The sequence below is a fragment of the Colletotrichum godetiae genome (assembly GCF_030913485.1).
Source record: "Colletotrichum godetiae strain CBS 193.32 chromosome Unknown BDP55scaffold_26, whole genome shotgun sequence".
NCBI classification, from domain to species: domain Eukaryota; kingdom Fungi; phylum Ascomycota; class Sordariomycetes; order Glomerellales; family Glomerellaceae; genus Colletotrichum; species Colletotrichum godetiae.
The window spans coordinates 292,680-315,453 of NW_026851274.1; the positions used below are offsets into that span (position 1 = coordinate 292,680).

Below are 22,774 nucleotides of genomic sequence, written 5' to 3' on the forward strand. Positions count from 1 at the left end.
ACTACAACAACGACACCTCAGGCTGGGATCTCATAAGGGCACTCTCATCTAATCATCTCACAACCAGATTGACTTTGTCTTGACGACTCCTTAAGAACATCACCCGACCGCCTGTTCACCACAATCGAGTCTCATAATTAAGACAGAATAGTTCAAACAACGACAAGCACAGCGCTCCTCGCTTGCCATATCGCCAAAACGCATCGCAAAACTCGAGATATCTCGTCAGGTTTCTATCAGCATACCTTGAGAGCCACCAAGACCTCTCATATTCCACAGGTTGATTGAGGAGCTAAAAGCTTCTGAAACCAAACTCCTTCATTCTTATCGAGAAGAAACGCCGTCCTTACCTCTGGCGCCAACTTCACACCAAGTAAACCCAGAGAGGTCATACTCATACACCGCCTCATCAGCGTCCATTGTCGTCAGGAACGCACCATCCCCTCCAAAAAAGCTCGCCTCAATCCAGCAACATGGCCGGCAACGATGTAGAAATGTCGCACAATGAGATGTGGGATGACTCTGCGCTGATAGAATCATGGAACGAGGCCCTGGACGAGTACAAAGTAAGCGACAGACTCATTCATCTCAGGAGAGGGAAGAGAGGATAACAATCCTCGTGAGAGTAGAGTAGTTACTAACCAAACCCGGCAGAAGTATCACAGCATCCACGCAAAGGGAGGAAAGCTCAAGGACCTTGATCTTCAGGAGAAGACGGAAGAAACCCAGTACGGCCAAGCCTTCTTTCTTTAAACACCCCCAAGAACTCTTTTCCGAGACTCTGACACGTTAATGATCTACGTAGGACCGTCGACGACGCGCAAACGCAGGCCGTCGATCAGCCAGAGATCGCGGATGATGCTGCAGAGGGAACCGACAAAACAAAGGGGTTGAGCAGCGCGGATGTAAAACACCCCCCGATGATGAACCCCCCCCCTCCCCTCCCCAGATGAAAATCCAGGCAGATCAAAAAAGCTTGGCTTTTTCTTTCTCTGCCTCGTCGTTATGCAGCAATCTCAATCTTGTTCGCTTCCGCTAACGTCTACCTTGCTTGTCCCGATCTAGGTCCAGGACCAGGCAGATTCAACAAGTGCGCCGCCTATGGCAAAGGCTAATGGCCCCCCAGGGCCTGTGACAATGGGCCCACAGAGTCTTCTCGGATCAGGTATGTAAACGATCCCGGGCTATCCAGAGTTGGGACGGCAGTTGCAAAGTAGCCTTGTTGGACTTGGACACCGAAACTGACTGAGAAACCCCTCTCTTCGGGTTTGTAGTGCAAGATGAGGGCTTGAAGAGACTTTTGATGTCGTGGTACTATGCCGGCTACTACACGGGATTGTACGAAGGCCAGCAACAGCAACAGCAGCAGCAATAGTAGGGATTAGACAGATGTCAAAGTAGATACCGCGAGCCAATCGATACCAGCGAGAGAGCCGCTGCAAGTGCGACAACGAGGCTGAGCGGACCCCTTGAGCCTGGCCGCCTGGGACACGCCAAATGCAAGGTTGTGTGGGGAATGGGGTGAGGTTGGTCGTCCTGAAAAGCGGCTACTAGAGAGTTTATCTGATCGACGTGCGGGAGGGCGAGTTCTGTAACACGATCTGTTCCATCGTCCGATGATGCAACGGCGCCACACCGTTCCTTGTCTGAGGTTCGCCGTGGCATGTGTCACACGAACGACAGGAGCAGCAAGTTCTCAGTCAGCAGCCTCTTGATTCGTCTTTCTATCCCGTTGTGTGCTTGGCTCTTGAGACGGGGGAATTTAGGATGCGGTCCAAGTCGGGGTCGGGCGAACTTGGCCTGGCGGCTCCAATAAAATCCTCGTGACTGCGGTAGAAGGGAAAAAAAAACGTTAGTGTGATCTCGTCGGCTATCCAAGAGTTCGTTTTGTTTCACCGTGGAAGGGTCTAGGCTTGGTTGTTTCTCCCCCTTCCGCTCCGATAGTGAAAGCCCCAGCAAAATGCGAGTCGAGTACTGTTTTTTTCTCGTCATCGCGCCGATGCAACTTGGGCAGATAACGACGCAATGTGCGGCGACCAGACCAGTCCTTGAACAGAGATTCCTAGCAAGGCCGCCGCACCACGGGCGGGTATACAAGAGATGACACTCGTTAGTGCAGGTCAGCCAAGAGGTCTTGGGTATGATGAAGGCGGCCTAAGGGGATTTAGTTGAGATGACTCTCTGTAGGGTTGCGATCGGAAACAAGTCGAGAGGTATTGGATGGAAACGTGGAGTTGCAATGTTCCACCGATCCGCGGCCTCGACAATTCAAGAGTCAAGACCCATTCGAGACTCGCTTATTGTCCTGGATCGACTGCTTTAGTTTTGGTGGATTTGTTTCCCCTGTCGGTGAATTAGGTATCGCTCGAGAATTTGCATGAGCGCGATGCATCAGTTGTTCATGTCAGATAGGCGCTTTCCTGAGCCGCTCTATCCAGAAGGTTTACACAATGAGCGTGGAGATCCTCCGGTCCGGAGTCATGTTGCAGAGGACGGACGTCCATCCTAAAGTGAAGATGCAGTGGATAACATGGCCCGGGTACGACGGATGGGATTCATGGGATTAGGTTGAGCTTGACAGGAGGCCGATACCCTCGTTCGGCCCATGCCCGAGCAGGCTGGCGATGCGCTGCATACGTCAGGCTGACCGAGCCACTAAGCAGCGAGCACAGGCAGACCGCAGACCGAGATGGATCTTGACATGACAGATATCAACGGATGGAAGACTGGGCTAAGTGTTGTACTGTGCACAGTCGGTCTCCTTGCGACTCGGACCAAGAAATTACGGGATGATGGTATGATGGCGGTGCTGGAAGGAGAATAAGCCGATGTCTAGCGTCGTCGATGGACCTGTGTCAAGACAAGGCTGATGGTTGCACTAAAGGGCTATATGAGCAGATAGTGTAGGAGCAGTCGGTTAGGGTGAATGCTGATGCTTGTTGTACAAGAACAGGGCACATGGATGTATTTGTGGTTGTCTTGGAAGTTGGGATCATGGATGGGACGGAGGGTCGGTGGTGGGCGTAGCAGTGTGTGGCGGCTGACAATGGCGGGTGAGATGAGCAAAGTTGGTTGGAGGACTGGATGACGGCGAGATTGGATTGGGCCGTGTCTTCTCTGAATGGTTGAGTTTGGTGTCTGTGTGTGTGGGTTATCTTGCAACAGAAAAGTCTTGGACGAGCCTTGGTGTGTGGACCGGGAAGAGAGTTGCCCGTGACCAGATCAGAGAGAGAGAAAGACACGATGGAAAAAGAGGGTAGGTACGAAGGCGGAGGGGGGAAAGGGGAGAGGGGGCTTGTTTCAAAGTCTTCATTGGCTGTTTGAGGCGGCTGCACGCCCGGCATCAAGGTGCTTGGTGACGCTGGCACGCCTGGCACGCCTGGTTTCTCGCGATGCCTTGCTATCCGTGCCGACTCATGCCGGGATTGCGGGCAGATGGGGAGAAGACCGCTTGGTGAGCCAAAGAAGCCGAAAACCGAGATGGTGCGGGATGATGGCGTTACAACTTGCACAGCGATATCCGTCCACGAAAGGATGGAGAGACAAGAGGTACTCCATAAGGTAGGTAGTCGGGAGGGGCCAGGCTAACGGGGAATGTACCTTGGCACGTGTGAAGACGATGGGACCTGCCTGGCCTGGTTCCCGGTATTTGACGTGTCCGAGTATGTAAGCCAAATTCTGTCCAGCAGCAGTAAGTCTTTTTTTCGAGGAAGTTGAACCTGTCGAGAGACAAGTAGAGATACGTATATTTTGAAGGTGACAGCGCTAGAAACGGGTTTGTGCCTGACACTGGGAAGGGGTGGAGGGCTACACAGTACCTACCTACCCTACCTTGAACTTGGAAAAGGTATAAGGTTGATGGGTAGAGTTGTATTGTGTCTCGGTACCTGCAGGAACGGTGTGCCAGATGAGGAACTCGCCAACACTCGGGATGCAGAAAAGAGGAAGGAAAAGTGGGAAACGGGTGAGGAAAGTGGAGGGGAAGAGTTGAGCAGGTGGGGACGCCATCCCGTGGCTCCGGCAGCTAAAATGTCTTGTCAGGGGGGCATTTTGACGGTCCAACCACCTTAATTGGCTGCATTAAGGTTTAGCACCCTCCGAGACAGCGGGAGGGTTAATTTGCGTAGGGTACAGATAATGAAGAACTTTGGGGGAAGGAAGAGACAAGCCTTGGGGCAAGCAATTCGGGCAATTCTGGTAATTTGGGGCACTTGGGGCACTTGGGGCACTTGGGGCACTTGGGGGAGGAGGGTCTTGCTGAGATCGATTAATCTATCTCTCTACCTTATCTGCTCGGACTTGAGTTCGTCAAACTACACACCAATTGTCACGATCGCTTTCGGAATTATCGGCAACCTCTTGACGTTCACAACTATCACCAACGTAGGTACTGCTTCCATGCCATTTTCTCCGTCGAGAGGCCTCCCCTTTCTCGGCCATGCCCAGCATAACTCGTGGTATCCTCCCATCGTACGGATACTCTGTATGCAAAAGAGACGTCGTCCAGGGTCCGAGCGAGTGCCGTGTTCGGAATAACGGCCAGGGGGGGCCACTTAGCGAGATGCCAAAACACGACTCGAGACGATTCTGTCACAGCTCCCGCCTCCTCGACCGCACACTGCTCCTTCGTAGCGCTAGCGCAACTGCGTGCCGTCTCAACCAACGTGCCAGCTCAACCGAAGCTGTCTGTCATGGCATCCGACTTTTCCATCCTTTCCCCTTCCGAGTTCCTCGCCATTCCTTCCCGCGTACCACCCACATTACAGGGCCTCATTCACTAATCACTCTCATAGATCACTGAGGTGCCGAGTTTCTGGCGAGAGTCAAGGTTACTCTCGCACTCGCTCATTCTACCCCTACGGCTACCCATTATACCCAGCAGCAGCATCCCGGTCGAGTGACTTCACCAAGTCCGCTCCGTGAAAGCTGCGAGACGAGACAAGACAGCCCACCTCCCTGCTGATGGCACACCAAGCTTCTCACTTGCTCTGCTGCGGCTCCGTTGGCAGCATCATCGTCGTCTCTACTATCCCTGCCGCTGTCTCCTCGTTCCCGTTCGTGCGTTGAGCGCCTCTCTCCCTCTCTCTGTCGTCTATCGTCTCTCCGTCATCCATCCGTTCGCAGCACACACACCCCTGCTTCCTGTTCCTGTTCCTGTTCCTCTCAACCCTGACCCTTACTACCCCTACTACTACCGTCTACTTCGTACCACCACGCACTCTCCACCCATCTCGTCTTGGCTTTTTTGTTCTTAATTTGCTCCAAGCTTGGGATGGCAATGCCGCCGTGGGCCTGTGCTTCGTGTGCTTAATCGGACGCTGCATCCCCGAGCAACGAACCGCCCAAAGACACATCGTCTTACACGCACCAGACCCCTGCTCCATCTCCATCCTCCTTGCCTCTCCCCTCCTCCACCCCCCCCTTCTGCAGAATCCTGCACAGTAAGGACCCCCGGAGGCGTTGCTTGGCTGCGCTTGGCTTGCATGACCGGGGTCCAAAGTGCTTGGTGCCTTTCCAACACTTCCCAAGGACGGGCTGGCGGAAGATTTTCTCGTCCTGTTTCGTCGAGGTCGATGTTGCGGCCGGGAAGGGGCTATCCCATGCCATGCCATGCCATGCCATGCCCTGCTATGTCCATACCGTAGACCATTTGTCCCTACCTTAGTATTCCACTCACACTCAAAGTACCTTGGCCCATGACATGGGATAACGAACCGATAATGCGACGTGGCTCGCGCTCCTCATGCCAACCGAGTCTTGCTCGATTTAAGCTCTCCTCCTCCCCCCTCATCCTCGCCGTCAGAGAGGTTTCTGTTTCTTCTTCTCCATCTCTTCTTCATCCGCCTGTCTTCACTCATTCCCTGTGTGACTTTCGTTCTCTTTTCGGTTCCGTGTTCACTCTTCTTCGTCACGAGCAGGCCCTCGCCATTAAAGCCATCCAGCTATATCTAAACCCTTTTATTCCTTTCGACTTTCTAGCCGGGCTCTAGCAGTCTCGCCAACACCAAATCTTCCGAGAAGAGAAAAAAGAGAAAAGAGGAGGCAACGACAGTCGCATCATCCTCGACAAACGAAAAGAAAAGGTCACCCTAATCGATACCGACGACATCACTTAACACAGTCAATATGAAGTTCTCCGCAGTGTTAGCTCTCTCCGCCGCCGTCATGGCCTCTGCCAAGTCGGTCCGCAACCACTACCCTGTCCGCAGAGATGGCCACAAGAAGGGAGAAAAGGGACAGGCTCAAGCTGGACAAATCGCTGGTCTCCCCGCAGGCATGACCGGGTTCGGAGTCTCCAACAGCCAGGTCACCGAGGTCATTATCATTTGGGCGAACCCGGGTGCCGGAGCCCCTACGATCAACATCAACCCCCCCGCCGGTGGTGCCGCCGCCCCTCCCGCTGCTGCTCCTCCTGCCGCTCCTGCCGCTCCTCCCGCCGCGCCCCCGGCCGCTCCCCCGGCTGCTCAGCAAACTCACAATGTAAGTAACACAAGTCAGATTTGGCACTAAGCGAAATCATCAGAACTAACACGTACACCCAGGTCATGGTCGGCGGTGCCGCTGGTCTCGTCTTCGTTCCCGATCAGATCAAGGCCAACGTTGGCGACATGGTTGTCTTCACCTTCATGAGCCAGAACCACACTGCTACCCAGTCCGCCTTCGCCACGCCCTGCGACCCCTTGGCTGGTGGCATGAACTCCGGCTTCATGGCCAACCCCAACAACTCCGTCAGCCCCCCTCCCCAGGTCGCCATGCAAGTTATGGTCTCTGAGCCTTTGTGTAAGTCCTTTCGTGCTCCGGTTTGTGCCACTTTTACTAACACACGTTTCCAGGGTTCTACTGCGCCCAGGCCAACCACTGCGGAAAGGGCATGACCTTCTCCATCAACCCCACTGCCGCGAAGACTCAGGCCATGTTCCAGTCGATGGCCATTGCCCAGAAGGGCCAGGGTGCCGGCGGCGCCATCACCGGAGGCACTCCCCCCGCTGCTGCTCCCGCCGCTCCCGCCGCCTCTGCCCCTGCCGCCGCCCCCCCTGCCGCCGCTCCTGCTGCGCCTGCCGCGCCTGCCGCGCCTGCTGCCGGTGGCGAGATCCAGCAGGGCACTGGACAGATCAACGGCAACGGTGCTTGCGTATGCTCCGTCACCTGCTCTTCAGGATCCTTCCCCGCAGTCGGAGCACAAGGCGTCGGCTCTTTCGGCGGCATGGCAGGATCTCTCCCCATGGCTATGATGGAGGCCTAAAGAGGATACTACGGTTCCAATCACTCTCACGGGTGAACGTAATCCGCCTCCTTTAGTATAATCCATTTTGTTTACGCCTCTGGGATGAGAGAACCTGTTTTTTTTGCCCACTCCGCTGGGAACGATACCACATATCCGGAGTTGTTGTCACGATACACACCTTTAGGGGAGCCTGTCATATCACGACCTTTCTCTTTTTTCATCTTTTTTTCATCATGTAGATTTCTCTTTTGGTGGTTGTGGAGACATAAAAAGAGCGGGTAGAAGTTCCTCTTCACATATTCCAGCTTGGGTTGAGCCCGCTCCCCTCGTCTAGGGAGAAGAGGAGGTATGGGGGATGAGGGTTTAGGGGATAATTACAGATGTATGACTGGTTCGTATTTCCTGGATGGAAAAACACCATTTTTTTGTTCGCAACCGCTTAATAAGGAATCAAATAAATGGATGATGAATGATCACAGCCTCAGTGTCTCTTCTTTCGTGCCACTACTAGTGACCATCCGAGAACATCAGCAATTGACTGCTGACAAGAACCAAAGGGCAACAGGATGAGAGGGGGAAACCAGGCGCGTGAAAGTAGCCGGAGGACAGAGTTCGGGGGGTTCTTTGGCTCGGCTCGTGACTCGTGAGCTCAAGCCGGTTTGATCGACCGTCAGTGGGCCGGATAAGCGCCGATAAAAGCAGAGAGAGACAGAGGAAAGGGTGGTACGGAAGTCGATCAGGTAGCCCGTCTGCCGTGTATCTATTCCCGTCATCCCGGGCATGGGTGCGTCATGCCGTGTCAACTCTTGTAGATTCGACGGCGCTCGCAATGCGAATCTACGGTAGGTTTTTGCCGGGGCAGAGCAGGAGATGAAAAGAGAGAGAGGGGCCTGTATTTTGCGCACGCTGTCGTTTTGCATGCTTGTCAGGGTCTTTGATGTTTTGGTGAGGAAAGGAGTTGAGATTGTCTAGAATTGTTGAGATGAAGTGTGATGGACGGGCGGCGGAACCGTTTGGCTTTGGATTTGGATTGAGGTTAGTCTGGACGTGAGATCGTTGAAGTAAGAGGCTTACAAGTAGACACCACTGTAGGTTTGCTGAGGGTGTCTATAGTCGGTAGGATTGGTGTCGTTCAAGCAAGCGACGGAACTATGACCATCTCGCGGTTCGTCCACGTTTTTACTCCTCGCAACTGACTCTCTTCAAGTATTGATTCGGTTGCAAAAGGTATTTGAGAGCCTCATTTGTTCTGATATTTCTCGCCTCTCCATGCCAACGAATGCAATCTCCGTCGCTTTAACTAAAGTATAAGAAAAGAAAAAAAACACCCCCCATTTATGAGTTTCCGTTTCGCCGTTGATTGATATCTCTTCTTCCCTTTTCTTCGCTCAAAAAAAAAAGGGGGGGGGGGGTAAGGCCAAGAACCGGGAAAATCTTACTTAACCCCTTCCCCCTACGTGTCTTCCTCGAGCGTCCTGTCTGACTGCATCGGGATGTATGCGCTGACTCATCTCACCCCAGTGGACCTCGCCTCATATGAGGTTATCATCGTGGATGAGATTTGACACTGGGCGTGGGACAGGACAAGAGGTCGACAGATCAACTTGGCCCTTTGTTCCCCAACCCCCCCTTTTCACGCGTCTCCTTCTATTTCTTTTTCGACCCTCCAGCTCCCTCCGCTGCCTTCTTGGCCTCAGCTGTAGATGAATCGTCAGCAAATCACATTCAATACGAGCCATTCATTCCCAAGTCTCAGTCAATCCCCATGGCTCCCCTCTCCCCTTTTTGGCATGCAAGCACCACTCGGAATCGACGGTGAGCGAACCCGAGGTACGGTCCAAGAACACATCAAAAGGGAGGAGACAAGGAGACTCAGCCGGTCAGAGATGACACTGAGATCTTATCCCCTCCTCTCCCTCCATCCCTCTGACTCTCTACTCCGAGGAGAAAAGGTGGCCATGGAAGAAGCGACTCGGATTGAAAGAGTACTGACTCACCATTAGCCTGCTTCTGCCGCATAATCTCAGCGGCAGACTCCTTTGCGCGCTGCATCTCAGTGCCGCTCATGCTGTTTCCCTTTTTCTATAAGAAGAATCAAATTCTGTCAGCCATCTTGCTCATCCATTTCCTCATCGATTTCAAAAGAGATATTTGTTGTTCGAATGATCTGCACGATATCCCCTCCCCTTTCTTGCATTTTTGCTGACAGCCCACTGCCCCGCCCCCGCCAAATCGAGTTCCCCCCTTTGTAGGATAAACTCAAGCCTCCCCTTTTCCGTTGCCTGCTCGTACAAAACCCCAACTTCATGGAGTATAGGGGGGCGTCACCGAATAAATCAAGAGCGACCGTGGGCTTGAAAGATGCGCGTGATGGTGGGACAAATCGATAAAGTTACAGAAAAAAAAAATCTCACCTGAGAAGCAGCCTTCTTCTGAGCAGCCTCACGGGCCTTGTCGCGCTGGTTGCCACGGGTCATTTTTTTCGCCGGGGGAGGAGTAAGTGAGTGTATGTACGGGTTTTGGTTTGTGGTATTCGAGGTGCGAGCTCGGGAGACGGTTGCGATGAATCACGCAGACGTGGAGATTTTTTTTTTTTCTTCCGCAGTTAGGGGGGAGTTTACGTGGGTACGAAGTTGAGGTTGTCGGGAGGGAAAAAAGAGGCTGACAACGAAGGTTTAAAGGGAAAAATTGCGGTCTGGGCCGTTTATAATTTTAATTGGTTGCGTGGTTTGCCAGCCGGCCACCGCGAAGTGTTGCCGCCACGCCGCACCAGCACAGCCCCGCCGTCAGCACACCTACCTCTTCACTCCCACTCTGGGCTTTCTGACAGTGAATGGAATGGCACTGTGGGACCAGATGTTCTGGAACTTGCGCCCTGGGGAACGGCCGGCCGTGGCCAATCAGAAGCGGCTGTTTCGACTCTCGGTCGCTTCACATGCTCCATCCCATCGCAGGCCTCCCGTCCTCCATTGTCGCACATCGCGCTTCTAGTGCTGCCCAACCAGCGGCCGCAGAGTACCATTCAACAGGGCATTCACTCAGATGTATGAGCCAAAATTAGCAACACCAGCAACACTTTTTTTATACACACATTCACGAATACACCAAGAAACACCATAAACCTTGAAGTCAAGATTTTTGTCTCGAATTATCTGCCTAGTTACATGCGCGCGGTCGGAGGGTGTCATGGGCATTTGCTGAAAAGCATATGAGCAAATCGAGCCAAAGCCTCACTAGACACGTCTGATTCTCCGCCGGCCAGAAGAAGCAAAAAGTAACGCCCAATTTTCATCCCTAGAGTTCTCTTACACACACAAGAAACCTTTCTCCAATCTCCCCCGGAAGGCCAAATCGAATCTCTCCAGAAACCCCCAAAAATGTGAGAGCCCATGAGCCCTTAATGAATATCCCCGTATTGTCGATGGTATCCTTCCAATTCAGATAAGCCATGAGAGGTCTGGGAGTCATGCTAAGCGGTCCATGTCGAAAGTGCGAAACGATGTACCAACCGCCTGCGAGAAAAGAGAAAAGAAAAAAGAAAGGAAAAACTGCCTCCGATGCTGTCATGTCCCAGTGTTGGCCTCTATGCAATGCGTGCGCAGTCAGGTATCTCCTGTATAATCTTGTCGGACCGTTTCGGGGGAGGCAGAAACGCTCGAGTGGTGGTTCGCAAGGCTAAGGAGGCCCTTAGTACACCTCAAGGCCATCATTCGTAGAGGAAGAAACCAAAATCTTCCCGAAATCGTTGCGCGTCTCATGATCAGCTTCGTGACTGGCGTTTCGTTCAAGGAATTATGCCGATGATGTTGTCGTGAGTCCGGTCCAATCATGATGCCAAGGTCAGTAGTTGACCCTGGCGAACGAGCGTCGAGAATGGAGAAAAGAAAAAGTCGAAAATAGGAAACCGCGATGAAAAACAAAAGAAACTCGAAAAGCAAGGAAAGCATTCTTCTATGTCGATGTTGGGATCGAATCAAGTACAAGCCCTATTGAAGGCTCCGCCCGATCTGGTGACGGCTGCCGAGAAGCAGAATGCGATTCTTATGTCTGCGCTGCAAATGCCGAAGGGTGGGCACTGATGCGCTGCCCGAATCCATAGTGTACACACAAAGCAGGCCTTGCAACCGGATGCAAGGACCGCCGTGCTCGACGGATGAAGAGTTTTGGTGGATTGCGGTGTTGTATGTTGGTTGGATGATGATTTGTGGTAATTGCACAGACAGGGAAAAGGAAAAAGATCGTCAAGTCGTTGCTGCGTAGCCGCCGTGCTGTGTCGAAAGAAAACCGTTACGCGGAAAGCATCATGCCACCATTATGTTCGTTGTCGAATGCCCGGGCCAGATTTCGTACCGCTAGAGATGAATCTCAACGGGCTGAAATGGTCGACAACGCGTCGAATACAATTACAGCCACTGAGACTCGCCCGCAACCGCGTCAGCAGGGACGCCACCATTGGTGCGCTGCTGGCCGTTGAAGCCAAACTGCTGGATGCGCTGGTTCTGGGGAGCGGGGGGCGGAACAGTGATGTTGTTGGTCGTGGGGTAGTTGGCCTGGTTGCCGCGAGGAGCCATGCCACCACCGTTGAGACCACCGTTCAGACCGTTGCCAAAAGCACCGCTAGGAGGGATGATAGAGGTGTTGTTAGACATGGCGCGGTTGTGGCCGGGGCGCAGGGGAATCTGGCCCTGAGTGGGGTCCGCGGGAGTAACCTGACCGCTCGAGGTGGCACTACCACGGCCCTCAAAGGCCTGGATCTTGGCCTGGATGCGACGACCATAGGGAGTGGACCGGATGGAAGGCAAGATGGGGCGGATAGCATCGACCAGGCGGTACTTGCTCGCAGGAGGAGCGTACTCGAGAGCGGTCTGGATGACGTAGTTGGCATACGAGTCGCGGAGGAGTCTCTCAATCTCGCCGGGGTTCAGGAGCTCGTCAACAATCATCTCGCGGGAGGGCTCCTGAGAGCAGCGAAGGCACTTCTCGATGACGTTGGAGCTGAACTTGTGGCGGGACAGCTGGCCGATGCGGTTCTGGAACATACGCACAATGGGCTCAGTGAAGGAAGGCTCGTTCAGGTCGATGATGTACTGGACAACGTAGTTGCCGAAGGGATCCTGAACAAGGATCGGAGCGTGCTCGGTGATCTTGGCAATCAGCCAGACCTTCTGCTCTCCTGAAGCGTGGTCAATGCAACGCTGGAGAACACAGCAGCCGTGGCGGTGGGTGCCAACGTCAACGCAGTTGGTGCCGACAGCGTCGAAGATGAACTGCGCATCCTGAGCGCTGAGCTTGTTGAGACACTTCTGGATGACATGGTTGCCGTTGAGGTCCTGGATGAGCTCAACGACCTGGAAGCGAAGAGCGTTGATGATCATCTCAATCTGGGTCGGAGTAGTAACGAACTCAATCATCTTCTGAAGAGCACGGGTACCGTGCTGGTTGAGGGCGATGCGAACCATGTCGACGGCGGCGTTCTGAATGAGCACAGTACGCTCATCATCGTTGCAGTACTCCAGCAGCTTCTGGCAAAGGTAGTTGCCGAAAGGATCAGTCATGAGCTCAATGACGTGCTGGTTGGTCTCCAACCAGATCATGTGGACCTGCTCCGGGTTGCGCTCTTCGAGCTTCTTTTGCAGATAGCGGCAGCCGTGCTGGTCCTTGCAGAGGTCGTAGATCTGGCCACCAACGTTCTCGAGAGCAAGACCATTGTAGCGCGACATAGCTAGGCATATGTTAGTGATGTGTACGCATCATGGGATTGATCGTCGAGCTTACCTTCATTGTCCATCTGGCGGCGATGTTGAATGACACGAGCCTGGCTGTCACGAGGCTGAGGCTGCTGCGGGTTGTACAGAGCGCCATAGCCAGCATAGTTCTGAGCAGGGTACATGTTGTTGCCATTGAGGTTCATGTTCTGCATGCTCATCGCCAAGAGAGGAACACCGTAGGCGCCAGGGCCAGAGGCGGGGGGAGGACCGTTGTTGTTGGGCGAAACGTAGCCGCTCGGGTAGAATCCACCGTAGCCGTTGTTAGGACCAGCAGTTGCGGTACCGTTGGGAGCCTGGTTGCCTTGAGAGGTGTGAGGGAAGCCTTGACCCGGAGCACCGGGACCGAAAGGAGCTGCGTTGGCCTGAAGAGCCGACTGGATGGAAGGGTAGGGACCAGCCTGCTCGCGAGGGCCGCCCATGTTGTTGTCGTTAGACAGCTCGCGGCTGTGGCGGCCGGGAACAGCGCCAGCGGGAATGCGACCGATGCTGGCATTGTGGTTGTGGAAATGCTGCTGGGCGTGGTTGTTCGTGACAGGGCCACCGTTTGCAGTGCTCTTGACGGTAGGCACGTCGTTGGCAGAGAAGGAGCTCTGCAACTTGGGAGGAGTAGCCATGATGTGGTTACCGGGGTGGTTGCCGGGAGGAGAGACGATGGAAGCCTGGTTGTCGGAGGGAGCGTCCGGGAAGAACTTCAAGTCGAGCGAGTGGCGGACTGAAGAGCGCTTGCCGATTTCTCCAGAAGACGAAGCTCCGTTGAGCGAAGACGTGTTGATAGCAGACAAGCTCTGTTGGGTTCGGTGACGGTTAATATTGCCCCAACCATGGGAGGACGGCGCGTCAGGAGCGGGCGAGGGAGAGAGGGCAAGGTCAAGGGCAGCGGATGATGCAGAGAGCTATACGACGCAAACAATTGTCAACAGTTGATCGGAGGCTGACAAGTTCGAAGGTTTGTGTCGACAGTATTTTCCCTGCAAAACTCTGACCTTGGCGGGAGGAAGGAGCAAGCGGTAAACGAACAGGGAATGAAAGAGGGATATGGGGAGAGAGTCTGCGCCTTCTCTTTCTTTTTTTCACTCGCGTCCACGGGTGGAATCCGGAGCGAAAACAAGAAGAGGGCAAAAAAAAAAACAAAAAAAAAGGCGATGTGGGATTTTTGGACAAGGTGTGCGATGTGAATCTGACGGGCAGAGGTGAAGTTGAAGCAAGCTGCAGCTGCTAGGCGCGGTTGCTTGCGGCTCGCACCTTCCCGCCCGTGAGGTTCGGGACGTGGCACTTCACCACCCATGGGCAAAATAAACATATGGACCGTTTCTTGCTGAGCAGGCAAGACCATAGGCACCAGCTCGCGGGCCCATGCATTGGAGAATAGGGTAAAATAGGTCGTGGGAAAGTAAATAGAGGGTTGATGTGAAGGTGAAGAATGAAATGTGCAAACTTACCATTTGATCGTTCTGACGAACCAGAGTCGGGAAGTTGTCGTCGCCGTTGGCCTGTCCGTACTTGTTCTCGCCAGAAGCGTCCTCCTCGCCAAAGAGGAAGCGAGCAGTGCCGGTCTGGTCAAGGTCGGCGCCGTAGAGGCCAGTGCGGGAGCGCGTTACCGGCATCGAGTAGCGGTTGTAGCTGTCGTTGGGAATTCCAGTGTCAGCCATTGCTCAGGTCTTTGGAGGTTTTGCTTGCTATGTGGTAAGTATGTTTCTCTTCATGGGCAAGTCTTAGGCTGTCGGTTGGTTTGCTTCGAGAAGAAACGAAACAAAGGAAGCTGGAAGAAAATAAGGAGGCCTTCAAATAATCTTTGGTGATCGATTTGAACCAAGCTTTCGAAAACAGTGAGAACGCCCTTTTGTGAGAGGCGCTCGGTAGGCAGGTGCGATTCGTGAGATTGGAACAAAGGATTTGAACGTCGTGGAAGCGTGGGGTGATGGTGTGAGAACAGGTGCGTGATGTTCTGCGGTGTAACTCAAAAGGATAAGTCACTGTTGTTTGGTCGGTAGAGGATGAGTGAGAATGGGAGAGTGCGGCGTTGGGTCTGCGGTGTGGGCGTGGAACGGTCGAAGTGAAAAGGAAGAACCGCTGATCGATCTCGCCTTTTTATCGACGTGTGGGGGTGAGGATTCAAGACTTCTAGATCGAGGGAAGGAGCTCGTCCATCTCCAGGGAAGGAACCCATGGATCCCGAAGTATCGAAAGACTATCCCGAGGCAAGAGCATTCCTTTAAACCCAGCTTGTGGGGCATCGCCGTCCGTTTCTTCGAGGCACAATACCTTACCTTACCAGCTTTGGCAACACAAACTTTACCGGCCTTTGGTTATGATACTTACCCCCAAGACTTGTCCAAGAAGCAAACATACTGGTCACACTGCACGGATTACGGCACTTACGCGTTGGAAGATCGATGACTAGTCGGATCTTGTCGAACAGCCTCCTCCTTCTCGTCCTCATCGCTGTTTCTGCGAGATCCAGGCACAGACCGGGAAGGCAAATGGTCGTCAAAGGTGAAGCGGGACTGCATCACCGTGGAGTGCGGCGAAGTAAGCTGCGAGCCCGAGCGCCCGGGGCGGTTGAAGAGACCAGGAGGCGAGGTCAAGCTCGAAGTCGAGTAGCGGTTGGGACGCGAGAACATCGTGGGAAAGCCGGACGACTCGTGATATTCGGGAGGCGTCGTGGGCTCCGACTGGTGGCCATGGCGGAGGTCGTCTTGCATCTTCGCTAGCTCCATCTCCTCGCGGCGCTGTGCTTGCTCTAGCTTTTGCATCTCCATCTCGAAACGACGCCTCTGCTCGCGCAGTCTCTCATATTCGATCTTCTTCTTCTCGATCTGGGTCCAGCAGTCAGTAACCTTTATTCGTCACTGTGATTTTCCAACTTTGTAGCGTCTGCACGTAGATTGTCTCGTCGCAAACAAGGTTCTACAGCGGGACGGTGGAAGCCCACATACCAATTGAACTTTGTGGAAAGTCTGGACAAGACAGTGTCAGTCGCATTCTTATGGGAAAGCGCGCGATGGCGAACAGAGAGTAGCGCATGGAACGCAATAGGATAGCATCGCACTGTGGATAGGGAACGTACGTTGTTATAATCAGGGCCACCAAGGTCAGGGCCGCGCTGACCGGTGATTGAAGACAATGTTGGTACACGCCCCGAATCCGTAGTGAAGCGGCGAGGCAGGGCGCCTCGCCCATCGTGAGCCTGAACAGGCTGCGGGAGGCGGTTGCCGTTCCGCGGAGGTGAGACAAGTGTGTTCATCGTGGATTCGTTACGGGGCGACTGGTGCGATCGGAAGCGCAGCTCGTCCATAGTTCGGCTTATTCCAACAATTCGTACACGGCGCAAAGGGGCCTAGTGGCTGCGGTTTCTATATACTGCTGGCATCAAGTAAGGCCGGCGGTCAGCGATATGAACATGGAGGGGTGTTTCTGTTGCAAAAGAAGCAGTGGCGGCAGCATCAAAGAATGCGGTCGACCAGGTTGCGTGGGAAGCCCATGGCGGCAAGAAACAACAGAACAGAGCGAGAGTTTCGTGATTTTGGAAACAAGGAAAATTGGAGGCGGGGTGCGGAACTGGCGAAGTTTGGTGGTGCTGGTCCGGGGGTTCCCTCTTGGTCCTGGTCTTCTCCAAATGCGGGCGGCAGTCGGTGAAGCGCTGAAGAGACAAGGAGAATGATGGCAGTGGACGCATGGCAGCAGCTGAAGCTGAGCAGCGTGAGTGAGACTCGAATGTCTCGTCCTGCAACTCCTGTCTCTTCTTGGGCCTCTGGATCGCGAACCGAAACCGTCACTGCTGTTGTCGTTGCCTCTCCAGCTTCTACCTGGCGTCCCTACCTCCTCCCCCCCTTTTCGTGCTGTCTGGCATCCAGCTTTGAGATGTCGTTCTTTTGGTCGTTGGGAAGCCTTTGGGAGCGCATTGCGATGTCCGACTGAGTTGACTCGCTGATTTGGCGGCATAACGACACAAAGGGCAGCCGAAAATGTTGTTTCCTCTCCGATGTTCTCTCTCTCTCCGTGTTTGTATGGTGTGTTTCTTGCCGCCATGGCGCAGTTGCTTCCACAATCGCAAAGCTCTACCACACATCGATGCGGGTGTGATACAGCGACTGGCCAAGCACAAAGAGAATAAAAGAACTGGAACGTACCTGGTTTTTCTTCCAGTGGTATTCTTCCCCGGTGCAGTACAGAGTATACACTCAGATAAAACTGACACGCCGCACCCTGGAGAGCCAGGAGCGACAAGTTGAAGAGGTTTTTGGAATACACGGACACACGAGATGGTGTACAGAAAGAGAACTGGGTAAGAAACCGACGAGCAACGTGGGGAGAAACGAAAAGAGCAGGTTCGGAGCATAAGAAGGTAATGTAGCGATTTTCAGGTGTGGGAGACAAGCACGGTTGAGAGGGCGTGGCAGGCCAGCCGGCGGCCCAAGATACCCCTGCGCCAACGACGGGGGGACCCAGTTTGACGGGGGCCACATCGAAGAGGAACCACAGACAGGAACCACCACATCTCACTCGCTAACCAGGTGCCAGGCCAGGGCGGCTTTGCAAGTCGGAGGGGTGGTTTGCTTTCGGTACCCAAAGAACCCTGGTAAGTCCGCGAAGGATAACCATACTGAGATGCGTAGGACTCCGTACCGCAGGTAGCTCCCAACGGCCATACGGACACTCTCAAGTGACGAGAAAGCCCCTCGTTCCTGTCTCTCTCCCACTCAGAGACTGGCTGGAAGCCAAGGGGAGACAAAGTACCCTGCGCCGTATTGCGTTACCACACCTTGCCCTGTCCTTGTCAAGGTAGCGTCCAGTCCTTCGCGCGCCGTACCTGGCCAGGTCGAGAGGAGAGTTGCGGGTACTCAGAGCAGGTACAAAGTTTGGACAGCGTCAAGCTTGCACTGTACATAAGGTAGGGTAGCCGCAGTGCGTGTGCATGTGGTTGATGCTCGACGGGTGTGGTGGTGGTGTGTGGGTGGTGAATGGTGGCTCTCTGAGTCTGACGCAGCGCAGCTTGGGCTTTCGCAATTCCTCCTCCCATGAAGTTCCCGAAGAGGCAAAACAGCCAGTGGGAGATGAGGGGCGGTCTTGCGAACCCTGTTCGAAACCCTCCCGCGCCCAGGAGCAGCGGCAGACTGAGGGCGAGCCCGCAGATGTGGTTGCACTCTTTATTCTCGGGATACCTCTTAGGTACTAAAACCACTCGAGTCTGGTCGTGGCCGCCATTGTCGTTCGGTGTCAAGTTGAACTGGCAGAGTTGGGACAACGATACAACGATAAACATTGCCGTTGAATAGGTAGCGATTGATTGTTGCAGCATACCGCCTGGTCTTTCGATATCTCGTGACCTGTTCGTTCGTGTCTGGCTTCTTTCCCTCTGCTCCTGTCCCTCTCCTCTCGTGACATGACATGCACGGAGCGAGCATTCCAGGCCCATTGCCCAATTATTACACACCCCTCCGCTCCCCTCACTGTGTGTCTCTCTTTCTCTTTACCCCCTCGTCTTTTCCCCTCCTCCTCCTCTTCCTCTCCTCTGCTGAGGGGCTGGTGCACTAACAGCCATAGAAACCGCCGAGTCTAGCAGGTCGGAGGTCGCCCGTACTAGTCCCAATTGACCGTCTTGTTCCGCTTTCCTGTCAGGGGCTGTCTCTCGCGGGTGTAGCACGGTGCGGATGGCCCACAACCTAGGTTTGTGTGCGAGCGTTGACGACAGAAATGGCTGTTGCCAGTGCATCGGAAACTCTATCTCGGTCTGACAGGAGGCCCGAGATCCCCTATTACCCATTTTGCAGAGTCTGTCTGGCCCGTAGCAAGTTCCTACGTTGAGCTGGTGCTCCACGTCTTGGGCTGGACGGTGACCGCCTTGTCTCGTTTCTTTGCTTAACTTTTGTCGAATTGCCAATCTGCCAAGTAGGGCTTGGGGCTTTGGGAATCACCCTGTATATGATTTGTTCTCGTGCTGGCTGCGAAGCAAGCTTCGAACCAAGGACTTGCATGCTTCGTTGAGCGGTGAAGCGGCAGCCTGTGCTGTGGGTTGTCAAATATGTAGCTTTGTTTCTGTCTGCAAGCCTAGCAGACAGTCTGTGCCGCGCACTGCCTACGTCGCATCGCTTTTCGGGACTTGGATAGCCCTGTGCGACACCGACGTGCTTTCCCCAGATCGAACGAGTACTGCCAAAAGATCTGGATATTCAGGCCAACTGTGACACCGTTGCGTTGTTCGCGAGCTTATCTGACAACACATTTTCTGCTCGCCACAGCTTTCGTTATTGAGGAGCTGCGTCGAGGTAGACGAGGACTGATGGCACGTCTGTGCCATGGCCGTCGACGATCGGCTCAACCGAGTGGACGGACAAGGGCTATTCGCCAACGAAGAGGATGGGATGTGCACATGGGGTACGTATCCGTAGAGCATCGACTTTGTGAGCCTGGTCCAAATGACAAATCGCTTGTCCATGGGGAGCTCTGGTCGTCGTTGACACCGAGTAAAGCAGCCTGCGTACGTCGTCAGAAGCAACTTGCGATTCTGATCAGTAGATATCGAACCCTCTATCTCTAGGCTCGGAACGATCAAATGACGCTGCTCCTGTGTATAGTTCCTATTCGTACCAATGGATATGTTACTGTGAGATCCATCTTGAGACAAGTACCGGTCTCTGCCCTCATTAGCCCACCCTGCAACAACAGCTTTCCTTGAAATTGCTGAGTTTTGTGACGCTTCCAACGTGCAAATGCATACAGCACACCAGTCGATGAAAAATGGATTGCAACCTTACGTCGGTGAATCGCTGAACGGGACCTCGGAAGATTGCTCGATTCTGAGTAACAGGTCCATCCTGACCCTGTCATTCTGTCGCTCCGAAGAGTTCCACAATATCTTTTTTTCTTTTTTTCTTTGCAAGCCGCTGGCGGGGAGACAGGGTCTTCCCGAACTGAGGGTCTCCAGCTAAGACTGGCCAGGCTAGACGGCGCGCGAAACTCCCGTGGCTTGTCAGTATGTATTTGCACAACAAGACGAGGAAACATTAGTGTGGAGAGGAGACCATGCATTCTGACTCCTCAAGATTTCGAACACACAAGCGAGTGAATGCCTTGCAGCTTCATACAGGATGCATATCAATTCGCCTAAAAAGAGCCAACATGTGCGTGGCTGTTAGGGCTGCGGCTTGGGTACGGTTGTCGAGGCCGTCCGTCCCTGCAGGTGAGGTGAGGAGACGAACGAGGAGACGAGCCAGGTGTCCGAGTAGCTTCCAGCCTCATCCTCAGCACAGTTTTGACGAGAACGCACAGTTCAGAAACATGCGTGATGTGTGTGCCCCGCGATTCGGGCACAGCGACGCAGCACTTGAGTGGTAGGCCTTGTCCTATTGGCGCCGCATCTTGAACCGTTGCTGATGGGCTGGCGAGGGTCTCGAAGTGACTTGCATCTTCCCACCTTCCAGCCGCCGGGTGGTTTGCGAGGATCCATGCTCGGGGTAGAGGCTCCAGTGCTTCGTCATAATGCGGCTAGATGGTTTCCCAAGAGGCATGGAATGGCCCGTCCTGGCTTGAAAATCGCGAAAATAGCAATTAGGAAAACTGAATTGTTGGGCGGCAAGCATGGGCTGTCGCAAGCTTCTAGCGGCTCGGTTCTACACCGACTTTTAAGGCCCGCATTGAGTGGACTATCTGCGAGTCTGCGACAAAGTACTCCGTAGGCGTGGACGGCGGCATTGGCGTAGAGTGTAACAAAAACTCCAGGCTCGGGGCCACAGTGACTTGTCAGATGGTGCCTTAAGGAGGCTTCAACAGGTATCGGCTTTGTACCTTGGCGGCGGGGGAGGTTTGAGGATGGCAGAAGACGTTCTGACTCTGACTGTCGTCCCATGTCAGTTGCAGGATGCTTGTTGACGGATCCTGGTAGACAGAAGACGGGCTAGAATCCTGAATGGTCTTCCATTTAGCATATTCTGCGCTACCCCGAGGGAAGTCGGCTCGACGATCAACTAGTTCGGATATTCCCTCGCCACCCCTTTTCTCGATTGCCATTCTGGCACTGGGCCCATGTCGTCGATGAAAGGTCCCATCAGGCAAAGGCGGCAAAGCCCTTGGCTGTGGCTCCTCTGTGTTGCGATACCCCAGTAGGAGGAGGGGTTCTCCGATAACAGAGTGGTTGGACCCTCGATCGGCCGCAATCTTCGGGGCCGTAGGTCGTGACTCGCGGGGTTGACCTCTTGCATCATAGGTGACAAACTTCGCCCTTTGCTTGGAGGTTCAACGTCTTTGTGTGTTCCCATGCCAACAGTAACGGTGGCAAAGCCTAAGCTCCGCCGCAGAGAACGGTTTCAGGAGGTTGTGAAAAGCGGCAATGGGAGAGTCAATACTAGCTTTGCGTTTTTGACTATTGTGCCCTTGGAAGTTGCGACCATTGTAGCTCTCCAGCTGGGTGGACGTGTTGCTAGGTGTATCCGTCTCGTTGTATCGCGGGGCAGCTTCACCACCTAACCGATCGGGGTCCGACATCTGGAGTCGAAGAGGGGCAATTGCAGTTGATGGGATGCGACTTGGCTTGCCACAGTATATCCTCTGCCAACGCAACATGCAGACGCCGCCGCCGCCGCCTGCATCACCAGCTGCGGGTCGTGCAAAGGGATACCCTGCGGGGAGGACTCTGATCCCATGCAGGTGTGACGACAGAACAAGACCGTAAAGTTAAAATGGATATGAGCAGCGAAAGACTTGTAGTCGGAAACCCTAGAAGCAACCCTAGGCTCTAGCGACGTTCATGTAAGTACTAGTGTCGTGAACTGCTTCTCATCTGAATAATATCAGAATGGGATGTTGCAGAGCAGATTGACGAAGCAATCCAATTCCAGCTTGCTCCTGGGCTTAGGAGTGTAAAAGTCAAGCAGTCGTATCCCAAGACTCCAGAGACCTAGGTTGGCCGTTGGAAAAGAGGCTTTTGTCTGTCGCGAAGAGGGGTAAAGTATGAGGTAGAGAGAAAAGATGGTGAAGGGGCGGGGCCGCAGCAGACGACAAGGCACCCGCAGGCCCTGGCTGCTCTCCTCTCCCTTGCTCAGGCGTGGCTTCCCAAGTTCCCACAGCCTAAAGTGGTGACCTGGAACGGCGGAAACCCCCACTCGTCAACCAGTTGAGGAAAGTGTCCGGAATCCCTGGTCAACTTGGCTTTGGACCTTGGAGGCAGTCGCGGCATTGGTCCTAAATCTTGCAGTCGCGTTTGGATTCACACTTGCATACGGAGTATCAAATACTGGAACCAGCCAGGCGCGGTGCTACTCCATTGGTATACCGATTGGTGTATCAACATGGCAGTGCTGAGTGAGTTGCTTTTGTTCTGTTATCCACTTCCTTTGACGATGGGACAAGCATTGGAAGTACGGGTCGTTGAGTATGCGTGTAAATGGTCCCTGACATTGACTGTGCTGCACAACGTACGAGGCGGGCCCAAAGCCCTGGTTTTGGGCACCCGTCAACGCAGAGTCTAACAGAGATTGAACCCACAGATGGAATGACCACGACCTGATCAGCCGTAAACTCGATAAGTTGCACCGATACCATCATGCCACATGATAAACTCTTTCCCGATGATGAGTTCAGAGTAGTCTTTGCAAACTTAGGTGTCTTTACCATGTGGGTGCCCGAATCGAATGTGCACCGTCAACTACCTTAGTCCAGAAACTAGGTAGGTCCGTCAGCAGGTTGGGATGAACTGTGGCCTGTCTCCTAACCTTAAGGCATTCAAGGTACGGATAATCAAGTAAGCAATAAAGTAGGTAGGGCAAGGTGGACAACGCACGGCAGA

At 53.8% G+C, this 22,774-nt stretch overlaps 5 protein-coding genes across 5 annotated transcripts; 2 read left to right on the forward strand and 3 right to left on the reverse strand.

Annotated features, from left to right (window-relative positions):
- The first annotated feature begins 278 nt into the window (after positions 1 to 278).
- Positions 279 to 1,522, forward strand: BDP55DRAFT_182819 (uncharacterized protein). Its single transcript, XM_060565833.1, has 5 exons — positions 279 to 566; positions 655 to 728; positions 806 to 905; positions 1,066 to 1,165; positions 1,275 to 1,522. The coding sequence occupies exons 1-5, from the start codon at positions 474 to 476 to the stop codon at positions 1,373 to 1,375; spliced, it is 468 nt and encodes a 155-aa protein (XP_060428350.1). The 5' UTR covers positions 279 to 473; the 3' UTR covers positions 1,376 to 1,522.
- Positions 1,523 to 6,126: 4,604 nt separating this feature from the next.
- BDP55DRAFT_633162 (uncharacterized protein) lies at positions 6,127 to 7,243 on the forward strand (the record flags this gene model as incomplete). The annotated part of the gene is made up of 3 exons (XM_060572517.1): positions 6,127 to 6,480; positions 6,543 to 6,780; positions 6,834 to 7,243. The coding sequence occupies 3 exons, from the start codon at positions 6,127 to 6,129 to the stop codon at positions 7,241 to 7,243; spliced, it is 1,002 nt and encodes a 333-aa protein (XP_060428351.1).
- A 1,629-nt stretch (positions 7,244 to 8,872) lies between these two features.
- On the reverse strand, positions 8,873 to 9,702 carry BDP55DRAFT_729733 (uncharacterized protein; the record flags this gene model as incomplete). The annotated part of the gene is made up of 3 exons (XM_060579610.1): positions 8,873 to 8,922; positions 9,223 to 9,307; positions 9,640 to 9,702. 3 exons carry the CDS (start codon positions 9,700 to 9,702, stop codon positions 8,873 to 8,875), a joined length of 198 nt encoding a protein of 65 aa, XP_060428352.1.
- Positions 9,703 to 11,400: 1,698 nt separating this feature from the next.
- On the reverse strand, positions 11,401 to 13,937 carry BDP55DRAFT_182954 (armadillo-type protein). Its single transcript, XM_060565834.1, has 2 exons — positions 13,001 to 13,937; positions 11,401 to 12,947 (listed from the first exon to the last, which is right to left on the reverse strand). The coding sequence occupies exons 1-2, from the start codon at positions 13,605 to 13,607 to the stop codon at positions 11,629 to 11,631; spliced, it is 1,926 nt and encodes a 641-aa protein (XP_060428353.1). The 5' UTR covers positions 13,608 to 13,937; the 3' UTR covers positions 11,401 to 11,628.
- A 1,431-nt stretch (positions 13,938 to 15,368) lies between these two features.
- BDP55DRAFT_554541 (uncharacterized protein) lies at positions 15,369 to 16,237 on the reverse strand (the record flags this gene model as incomplete). Its single annotated transcript, XM_060569398.1, has 3 exons — positions 15,369 to 15,809; positions 15,930 to 15,950; positions 16,061 to 16,237. 3 exons carry the CDS (start codon positions 16,235 to 16,237, stop codon positions 15,369 to 15,371), a joined length of 639 nt encoding a protein of 212 aa, XP_060428354.1.
- Positions 16,238 to 22,774: the final 6,537 nt, after the last annotated feature.